Raw genomic sequence first — 11,165 nt, 5'->3', positions numbered from 1 at the left:
AATGTGCTAGTGCTGTTACTGGGCCTGGAGCACAGGTTGGTGCCTGCAAAGGCATCTGTCCCCTTTTCCCTCGAGTAACCCGCAAAACCAGATGTTCTGCTCTGCAGGCATGCAGTCTCATGGTACTACCCTGTATCCACAAAGCACAGTAGCCTTATGAATGGCAGGAGGGAGTTGTACGCAGTCCAGTCACAGCTTTTGCTGTGTTAGCTGTTTCTAGGTGTGTTTCAGCAGGTATGTATCCTTCAGCTGCTCCTCTGCTTCTCTCCCTCTTATCCCTCTGTTCTGTTCATGTTCTGGTTCATTTTAACTACTCTCTCATCTCCGTCTCGCTGCTGTGTACATGTGCAATAGCATATGAACTAGCAGAGATTTTGGCTGGCACGCTGGTGGTGTGGGAAGTGGTGCAGACTCCTGGAAAAGGTCTTGTTACTCTGCCACCCCCTTTGCCATTTTCCCATCTTTCTGCATCAAAGTCTGGATCCCACAGATCATCGGCATTGTTACAGTGCAGTGGGGCAAGTACTTTCCCTAGACACCCGTGAGTTAGTGGAAATGCATATTAAATACCAGCCTGGCATCGAGCCGCATCCGATGGGGACATGTGGCATGCCTCCCTGCAGGGACACCTGGGTGCGTGCAGCAGTGGCAAGGCCCAGTCCAGCGGTGCTGCTAAGGTAGGTTTTGGGTTAGGCCTAGAAGCTTTCAAGACTGTGTGGCAGCTTTGGCTAGCCCAGCCTGGCTTCATCCAGCTGGGACAGGGTTTGGCCCTAAATGGTTTCGTCTGTTTCGGCAGTTACAGCATGTGCTTTTATCTGGAAGTCAACAGTTTACTTATTTGCTTTTAATTATTTATGGTAATGAAATAGCACCCATGTTTCAATTTTCCACAAAGACGAATATTCTTGTAGTTCAGATCTGTGGCCATGAAAGAAAACAGTTCCCGACTGTTGCTTATAATGTTTATTTGTTTTTAACTTCAAAACGCAGGTGATTTTCTCAAAACAAATAGAGTAATGGAGGAAATGAAGGTGGGCTCTCTTTGCTTTTCCAAATGTGTTTCTTGGGAAAGTTACAAACTTGTGCAAAACAACTGCATTTTAGCATACCTGGATGGTGAAAGATTCCACAAAGTCATAAATATCAGTGAACCTGGCAACAAATGGTTTTGTTCCCCTCCACTCCCCTTGCTTAGCATGCAAATGTCACTGAATAAACCCCCAAAATTTCCAGGGCTAATGCATAGTAATTAACTGTGTACTCAGATACTTCCATAAAAATATGTAAAATGGGGAATTCGGACCATATACCTCCTCACTTCCATTTTGAAAAATAAACTTGATGGAATAATTGGATACTATAGTATCTGGTAACCTTGCTGCTGATTTAGTTCTACAATTTTGCTATTTAAATCACTCAGTTGATATATCTATTTTTTTCTTTTAACCAATAGGCAGGTACAAAACCTTTCTTTAGAGCAGCAGTGAAGTGTTGGATTATATTTTGTAAATAGCTCTGATGCCATACTTGGTCAATATTCTTGCAAGCTTAATGTCGTTGGTTTCATTGCCTGCACAGCATCTCCTGCTCCACCTTAATAGTCATGTAGAAAAACAATCAAGCTGGAGGCACATCAGGAAAATTAAAGCCAGCTTTTTGGCTTTAATGAATGGGCACACTACAGCCAGGCCCTGCTCACTGGGAAAGTCGGGAAAGATGGAAATAATTCTGCAAACAAACAAGGAAAAGTGTAAAGCCACTGTTGAGCCTACAGTGACTACAAAATGCCGAGATCTACAGCTACTTGCATAGACAAACATAGAGTTGGGCACAGGCGATCAGGCCCATGCTCATGCGTGGATGATGGATCCATCTCTGTACCCGCAAGGAGCAAGCGTTTTTGTCTAAAATCTAGCAGTCACTGGAGCAGCAGCTCCACAGCTATCAGCATGGCCCTTCTCCTATGGCCACAGGCTGTGCAGCACCACAGAGCTAAAGTGATCCTCTATGGCTGGGACTGTTGAAGAGTAAAAAATACATTTGGAAATGTAATCTCATAATTAATACCATTTGGATGGGAACATTAGTGAATTTTTGCTAGCTAATCCCTTGTCTTCATAAGTCAGCCTTCCTTTTCTTTTATGCATGTGAAAACGAAATGTTTCTGGCACTGGGTGCACTGCCTGCCCACATTGTAACATGCTTTGTAGCATTTTGTACCTACACAGAAGAAAAATATCACTTTGTCATCTGATTTGGTTGAGTTGCATAATCGTCAGTGCTATAGCAAGAAACAGATGGATCGGGAGTTGGGAGGTCACTTGAGCAGTGATCTGAAGAGGGTCTTCCTGAACACAAAGTGGGTGAGTGCGTTAAGTGGCCACAAAACTCACAGTCTATCACATTCAATGTCAGGGTTATTAGATGGTGTATCATGAATACCAAAATACTCTTCCCTGTTTGCTGGAGGTGGAGTGTTGCTTGGACTTCCCACCCCAGAATCAGGGCTCGGTGCAGGGTGCATTTCTGCTGCATACTTCTCTTCTTTCTGACAAGGCTCTTGTTTTTGCTTGAGGTTTTTGAAACGTTTGAGCTTCACAGGGTCCTTGACTTCCTTGGCACAACGAAACAAGATGAAAATGTCCCTTCGAAACTTGGAGCTCATTCCAAAGTAGATAATGGGATTGTAGAAACTGGCAGACTTAGCAAACAAACTGGCAAGGATGCTGGTAAGGTTGGGCACAGAGTGACCATAGGCAGACCATATAGAGATGACAGCATATGGTGACCATGCAATAATGAAGGCTGTGCAAATGACAATAGAAACCTAGAAGACAGATGAAAAATAGCCTTAAATCTATACTGGAAGACTGCATCAGGGAAGAAATACACTAGTAATAGTAGCTTGGAAACTCAACTGGAAGGGAAACATTCAGATTCTACTGAAGGTATAGCTCACAGGAGTGTACAGACAAGCAAAAGTTTTGCTTTGATGGAGACAGGTAGGCCTAGAAGTTAGATATCTAATCTGGGCAAGAGGTATGCTTGAGCAATGCCTCATCTAATGGAATGAAAATAGCTACAACCCCCTGTATGTTTATCTGGACTCAGAAGACTTAGGATAGATTTAGGTCTGGGACAAGTAATTTGAAAGTTTCCTTGTTGCTTTTGAGCATTCACAGAAGTTACATCTCTGCCGAAAGAAAAGGGAATATGCCAAACCAAACTTCAGTTTTTGTGCTGTATAACCTGCTCCAATTGTATTTAAATTATTTTTCTCGTGTAATGTAGGACCAATATTAGCCAACTAAGGGAGCAGGAGTTTTAAACAATCCTTACGTTCACTTCACTGAGTTCAGACTGTCACTAAGATTACAGAGAAATTAAATGTGAGTGGTGGATTTTGTTCTCTTCTGGTCTAATTGAGACCAATTTTTGGATAGACAGCTTTCACTGAGATGAATCCTACCCAATATCAAACCCAGACTCACCCTGGTGACATCCCGCTCCATTCTCCTCTGTCTGTCTGTGGGATCACTGAGTCCTGTTAATGCATGGCTTAGTTTGACAGTGTTGATAATCGACACGTATGAGAAGACCATGACTGTCACAGGTAGGAAGAAGCAGCAGATAAAAATGGAGACAATGTAGGACTTGTAGATTGTAGAGAAGTTGGCTTTTGCCCAGTCTATTTCACATGTTCCGTACATGCGATCTGGAAAAAAAAGTAAGTTGGTTAGCATTTTTAGAACATTTGTCTGGTTTTGTGTGATTAATATATCAATTTAGAAGCTGTATTTTTCTTCTTTGAGGCAGTAAAGAATGGAGTGATCTTTCTGATTTAATGAGCTGTGACAATCTCCTACATAAAAAATTTTTCAAGACCAGCTAGACCATAACAAGTTTTAATGCATATTATCATTCTGTACCATTTAGATTTCCATTGTTAAGTCCATAATGCACAAACTGTTGTTTTAAGATAGGAAATTGTGATGCTAATTGTGGATTAACGTAGTAGGTTTGATATTCCTGTGTAGTCTGTTATTTGACAATGTTCTGTGTAGTAACTTTCTAAGATGAGCTCTACACCAGCATAACAAGCAATTGTAGGGACAATGTGCCACATGTAAGAATTCAATACTTACATAGCAAAGTAGGAAATAAAAGTATTGAGTTTTTTTTAAATAGAAGCAAAATGGTAATGAAAGTTTTACTGTAGTGAGAGATGAAAGCAAATTGATACAGCTGATAGAAATTATGGGAAGATGAAGCATATAAATACAGATGATATGCTGTTAATGGAAATGATATAATTTGCAAACGTGTTCTTACATAAAACTTGAATTTTATGTCATTAAGGATTTTCTATATTTTGTGAATTGTTGATTTTTGCTTTAAAGGAAGAAAGCTATTTTGTGTGTGGTTTATTATTATTATTACTATTATTGTTATTATTCCTCCCCTGACAGCCATGGCAGTAAACCAAATTATAAATAATTGAAGCATAAACCAAAATTACATAAGTCAAGTATTAACAAGTCCTGGAAATACAATACAGGTGAAGCTTGCATGATTTAGCAACAGATCTCTCCCTGGCATCCAGCGATAACTCTAAAGAAAAAAATCCCTTAATTCCTCATGGGTGATAGAAGGTTTAGATAGGATGAATTATAGGAGCAAAAGATTAAAATCACTTTCATGAGTCTCATCAAAAAGAGCTCAGTATTTTTAACATCAAGAGCTTCAGGTGTTGCTGTCTGGATGTGCTCAGTAATAGAATCTCCTTTGCTTTTTTTCATCAGTAGATCCCAAGATATTATTCAAAAAGATAACCATAGTATCTGGCTTAATTCTAAGTTTCTCATTTGTGAAAACTTCTGACTTCAAAAAAGAAAGCAGCTTCCAGATGACATGAAAAGAAAATCCTGCACTTCTTCTATGAGTCAGAATTCAGGGCTGTGTTTTTTCCCCCCTCAGCAGGGACTCAGCAAGTGGCATTTCCAAAAGTCAGAGGGGTCCTGGGGACCTCTGCAGCTGCTGTGAAGAAGTGGCAGATCAGAGGCTGTGATGTGTTATATGCTGTGGTCTGCTGGTACCCGTCCTGCTCCGCTGCCTGCTGCAGGACTTGCCCTTGCTGGGCTCCCATGTCTTCATGGGTGCCGTCTGTGGAAACGTGTTTGGAATCAGATAGACCACGAATCTGAAACTGCTGCGATTCTCAGCAGGAAGAAGCACTCACAGAAGCTGCTGTGAAGGCTGGCATTAGGAAGCTGAATCCAAATAACAAGCAGGATCCACAGGGGCACTTGGATACCCCGACAGAGCAAAGAAGTCCCTGGCTCCAAGTTAGGGCCAAAAATGGATGTCAGAAATCATTCTACAAATGAAGTGCTAGTAAGATTATTGGAATATGAAAGCACAGCATGCCAGAAGATATACAGAAATGACAAATCTAACCTCCTCAAGTCTTATGACATATCCAGAGTGCAGAAACAAGACAAAATTATAACAGTGATTCTGTCTCAAACAAAAGATCCACGGAGCCAAATGCACTGACAAAACAGTTTGCTTTGGGATTGTTGGATTTGATTCAACAATCATAGAAATAGCCGCTTTTCTCATGTGTCCTTCAAGGGTGCAGAGATACTTCAAAGCATATGTATGTAACAAATAAACATTCACATGCTGCAGCTCTGGCTTTGGCCTTTTCCTGATATTCACCCTTGCCCTAAACCTCACCCTAGCAGTAGACCTCGGAGTCTACTGAGCCTTAGCCCCCAGTTATTGCCCCTGTGAGCAAGTTCTCAGGGGAAGAAATATCTTCTCCACCTACACTGTCATTCTGCAAAGTCTTTTCAGCCACACTGGAGATCTAGGCTTTCTGATTTTTATTAGTTTCCTGATGGTACCTTGTGTTTTCTCCCTATTTTTCCATCTCTGAGCATCATGCTTATGTTTTCATAGACCTATAAAACACTGCTCTATATTCTGTTTTCCAATTGGTAATCACCATTTCAAATGCACAACGTTTTTCCTGTATGACTTTAGATTCCTTAGCTCTGAATTATCTCTGACATGTTATTGCCCAGAAGCTCAGCACACCAAAACCCTTCTGCATGTTCACACAGTGAAGCTTTGTTCTCACTGCAAGATGAAATGTCATCCAAACTACTACTGTATCCTCAGCAACTTTGTAATTTCATTTTTGCCCCTTGACTCTCAGCTACTATTTTATGAATATGTTGAATGTTGCAGATCAAAGAGCAGATGTCTACAGGATCCATACACTTGGACAATTTCAGTCATACAATTTTAGTTGTTAGGACTTCTGTATTATTATTATTTGTTCCTAGAAATTTATTTTGATTTGTTTAGAGACTTGAGACAATTTGTCCATCTTTTCTGGTGTGAGAAAAATTAGCCACTGAGTTACCTTAGTGTTCACTAATGAATTTTCCCCCCTAGTCCCCCTTCTTTTTTTGCTAGAGCCTTATCTTTCATCCTAATCACTTCTTGGACTGACAGACTTTCTGGCATCTTTATCATCTTCTGTTATGTTAGTTTTCATACTTTCAAACTGTTTCACCAGATCTTTCTGGCTTGTCTTACTATAGTTTCAAGTTCAACTTGCTGGAACTTGTGTTCTTTTCTAGCTCCCTAATCTTGACAGCTTTTGAAGGATGCCTTTTGATAGTTTCCTTTATCTCATTGCTTAACCATGCCAAATATTTCTGGCCCTATTTTCTTTTTCCATAGGTAATACACTTTTGTGATATCTGCAAAAAAATCTCTTTAGAGCTGATCCCAAAGTAGGCAATGCTGTGCATGTACACCATGCATGATAAATGATTTTCTCAGTTCCACTGATAATCAGTCTGGCTTATCACAAACAGCAAGAAAAAAAAGGTAAATATCTTTGTTTAGTTAAGTGGAGAGGTGCCAAATATGTACAACTGAAAGATACCTGTTACCTGTATAACTGCCCCAGCCAAGCAATGGAGCTGCTGACCAGAAGAAAGCTGCTATCCAGATGAGAACCAGAGCCACCGTCATACTGCTGTTGCTGATACAGTGACCTGCAATGGCATGGTTTAGTCAGAAAATAAAACTTGGAAAGGCAACTTTACCTCTGAAATCTAAAGATACTATTAGAACAACAAATAATAAGGGTAACACAGCTATTGTTAAGAAAAGTTAAGTCAAAAATAGGTATTTATAAGAAAAGCTGAAATATGAAAACTTGTCTTGATTGTGTTCAAGACCACTTGTAGAGCAGTGGACCTGAAGAGCTTTTTAGCAGAAGACAGTGTTTGTTGAGCACTGCAGAATTAGCAAATGCTGTGTCAGTTTTGTTTTGCGATTTTGTAAAAAGCACAAAACAATTCTATGTTGTTTTATACGAAACAAACAATAAGTAAAGTCCTAGGGTTTTCTTACTCATTTCAAAGTTTTTGCTGTTAAAAAAGGACAAGAAATATTATCCGGTCAAACTATATCAGTCATTCAGTACAAATGATTTAATCTGTCCCACTGTTGCCATACATTGTGGTAATCTCTTTGTCTGCACAGAAAATATTTATGTGGCCACTAATCTCTGTTCTTCAAAATTTATGTAAAGTTATACTGAGTACTTGGTCAGATTTCCTCAGGAGGCAAACAAATTATGCACAGATGAACACGTGATAAGGCTTTACAAAAGAGAAACACTTTAAATATGACTTCCTAATTTGCAGTGAATATAAGCTATAGAATACAGCAGAGACAAATTCTAACAGGTTGTTTTGAAAATAAACTTCAACAAATCTAAAACTTCAGCAAACTGCAGAAGAACTTCCTGTGGAAAAAAAGACCTCCCTGTAGAAGCTCTTTTCACAGCTAATAATACTCATGCTATTAGAAAAACAAACAAACAAACATGATGCATCCAGTGTATTTGTACATGTTTTATATGGAGATACCAGTAAATTCCTGCTTGAAAGGTGGTACAAGCCAGTCATAATGAGAGCATGAAAACTTAAAATACATTATGTATGCATGGTGAAAGGAAGACTGAGGAGACTTTATAGAATATGTAGGCATAAAGAGGAATGACAAAGTAAGGCTCCCAGTGGAGGTCAAAGTTTTCAGCAGACAGAAGATCCAAGCTGAATGGCAAGGAAAGGTTTCTCCTCATCCTGTGAAAGAGAGTGCCTGGGGAGAGAGTGGTGACATAAAGAATCACAAAGGAAAAACGGTAGAGGGTGGCATGTTTATAGAGGCTTTCTGATGGGGTCTTCACCTCACGTTTAAAGGATTTCAGACTAGATTTGAATAGTGGAGCACTCATATGCCTTTGGAGAGGCATTTATACCAAAGGTTAAAAAGAAAAAAGACATTTAAAAGCAAACAAACAACATGAAAAACGGAGCACTTGGTGAAAGGTCTCTAGCACTGCAGACAGTAATGAAGAGTAGCTGTTTGAGATATTCAGGTTGCAGATACCAGGACATTGAAGGAGGAGGAATTGTGGGTGAGAGACTGTCTATGATGCTTCAGGAGATAGGCAGGGGACAGGGCAGAGATGGGTTATGGTCAGTTCTGGGAACTGTGCCAGTAATTCTCATCTCCTGTGGTATGAACCTGTCCACTGAGGGGAGGTGGGAAAAGCACATGGGGATGCCAGGCTGCACAGAGCTGTGAACGCTGGAGGCACGATGTGCAGGCTGGGTGTTCCCAGTGCCATCTAAGCAGTCCACAGTGCCTGTGCTTGCTGAACCAGGGATCTTATCGAGGCTGGAAGCTCTCCTAAATATCATCTCACAGAAGATGAAAATTTGTTGGTTACAGTGATTCTGGGCAAGGATGTATGAATCACTTAAGAGCTATTTAAGTTGTACTCTAAGAAACAGAGAATCAGCAGGTCTTGTCTTTTGCACAAAAGTGAATTTCACCCATGGTAACCAAAGTGTACTGTTAATAATTTGGCCTTTTTAGGGGTTAACTCTTGAAGGATTCTGTGCAAACGTGTTTCTAACATACCTAACTACATTAGGCTATGGTTTCCAGTGCATCTAATTTATACTTAATAAATTGTGTAACTGAAAGGAGTACAGATTTACAAGAAATTCAATGAAAGCAGAACTGGATCTGCCTTTATTCCTTACCTCTCTCAGGATGGCAGCCTTTTATGTAGCGAGTGACACTGATCACTGTAAGGGTATTAATGCTAGCCAGGCCAAAGAGAAGTGTCAGGAAGCCATCAACCTGAAAAACAAAGCAGCACAGGGTGCTCTCTTACTGCAGTGCCGGAGGGGAAAAGAACCACAGGGATTGCTCTTGTCACTTTCATGTTAATGTTCTCGAAAATTTTTCCAGCAACCCAACTAGCAGGGAAATATAAAATGTCAGGAGCAGTCATCTTTTATAGGATCAGTGAGCAAGTGAATGTTCAAAAATCAGTAAAGTGCTCTGTCATGTACATCAAATAAATAAGAAAACACACCCTCACATCTAAGCTTCCCTAGAATGACTTGCCAAATGAAGGAGAAAAAAGATTGAACTCAAGTGGAGAAAAACCCTGAATGTGCAAAAAGGGACTAGATGCGGCCAACCCATTGAGGCGGAGCAAAAACACAAACCGACTCCATGAATTTTAGGCCAAAGAGGGAAGAACAGAGGAGGTAATGGGTTCGGCTGAGCAAGAAGTCTTGCAAAACATTAAATAAAAACATCTGACGCTAAATCATCCAAATGGATTGGGTGTCAGTGCTGGTGTTACTGACTGCATGCTATTTACCAAGGCTGATCCTCACCTCCGGCTCCCACTGATGTCAGGTCTCAGCCGCACGTGTGCAGGACGGGAACAACTCCGCTGGTGTCAATTGTGAGTATAGGAATGGAGCTGCTGCTGGCTGCGGTGAAGGTGGATACAGCCATCTGCTAGGGAACGCTATCTGACTGGGAAGTGATCCAGGCAAAATACAGAAGGCAGTCCTTTTTTTTTTTATTGTTGTTGAAAGCTTGCGGTGATGTACGAAACTGGGCAGAGCAGAGGAGCTCTTGGAGGTGTCAGTTTTACACCGAGGGAGGCAGGAACACTGAGCAAGTGTCGCTGGACTCCGACTTGGCATTTGAGTCGTAAAATTATCGGAGGGAAGGCACATCATTATTCTAAGGGAACAAACTCTGTCTTTGTGTGAATGGGCACAACTCCCATGGAATTCAATTTATCCCAGAATCTGGGGCCTTAATCCAGACTCAAAGCTGAGACCATGGCAGATTGTATAAATTAAATTGGGTGAAGGGTTAGGGTAGGAAAGGGCTGCTTCATCGTTTCTTTCACTGGTGTTTTTTCTTGCTACTGACACCCTTATGCTGACTCTAAGTACTTTTTAAGGCCAATGTTTCCAGACCTATTTTAAATGCACACAAGACTTGCTACTGCAACAAGCTAAATCCATCTATGCTGTACTTACAATCAACACATACTTGGTGTATAAATGCAAACAAGGTTCACATCAGAAAACAGATGTCCTCAGCTACTTACTACAGGCTGCACTTGGCTGAATTTTACCCACTGTGTATTGTAGAGATGAGTGAAATACCTGGATACGAAAATGTGCTCTGCATTTCATCAGCCTTTTTGATGCAAACAGCTGTGACTTCTCCATGCGCTCTAACAACGCTTCATAAAAGCAGAAAACAGCATGGCTGAGGGCTACTGAGAAACCACACTTAAGCATAAGCTTAACCAATTGCTCTAGTTATTAGATCAGAAAGGAAGTACTATTTCAGCAATGATGCAAAGAAACACTTCGAAATTAAGTCTAAAGAGTTATAAGACAACACACCAGTAGTAGGACAAACTTCTTAGTATGTATCCATTAGCCCTTCTATGCTGAAACCGGCTGATTTTTTCTGAGATACATCACGGTATGTTTTGCTACCTGCAGGCATGATCACAACTCTTCCATTCCCCCATTCCCTGATGTCAGAGCTTCGAGGACTCAATTACATTGAGTCCTCAGTTGGAATAGCCCTTGGGCACGTTTACAAGGGAGGAAAAGTGGGTCTAGAAATATACTCTTCCCCTTTAGCATTTCAGATGAAGCTCCATCACCATAAGGAAGAACAAGCCAAAATATTTTCTTGCTGTTTCACAGCAGCCTTTCGGTGCATCAGAATAC

At 40.7% G+C, this 11,165-nt stretch overlaps 1 protein-coding gene across 4 annotated transcripts in view; it reads right to left on the bottom strand.

Moving 5' to 3' along the window:
• Positions 1–932: 932 nt before the first annotated feature.
• The window catches only part of LOC310897007 (visual pigment-like receptor peropsin), a 47,724-nt gene continuing 37,491 nt past the window's right edge, over positions 933–11,165 (bottom strand). For all 4 annotated transcript variants that reach the window (XM_083830095.1, XM_083830097.1, XM_083830096.1 and 1 more), the window contains 4 exons: positions 9,144–9,243; positions 6,972–7,076; positions 3,492–3,715; positions 933–2,827 (listed from right to left, as the gene is read on the bottom strand). In XM_083830095.1, the coding sequence (XP_083686221.1) occupies positions 2,390–2,827; positions 3,492–3,715; positions 6,972–7,076; positions 9,144–9,243 (867 nt within the window). In that variant the 3' untranslated portion in view covers positions 933–2,389. The remainder of the gene's footprint in view (positions 2,828–3,491; positions 3,716–6,971; positions 7,077–9,143; positions 9,244–11,165) is intronic.

This window comes from Anser anser, assembly GCF_964211835.1.
Source record: "Anser anser genome assembly, chromosome: 3".
NCBI lineage: Eukaryota > Metazoa > Chordata > Aves > Anseriformes > Anatidae > Anser > Anser anser.
Note: the sequence above shows the minus strand (reverse complement) of the source record. Positions and strands in the feature narration are given on the sequence as shown.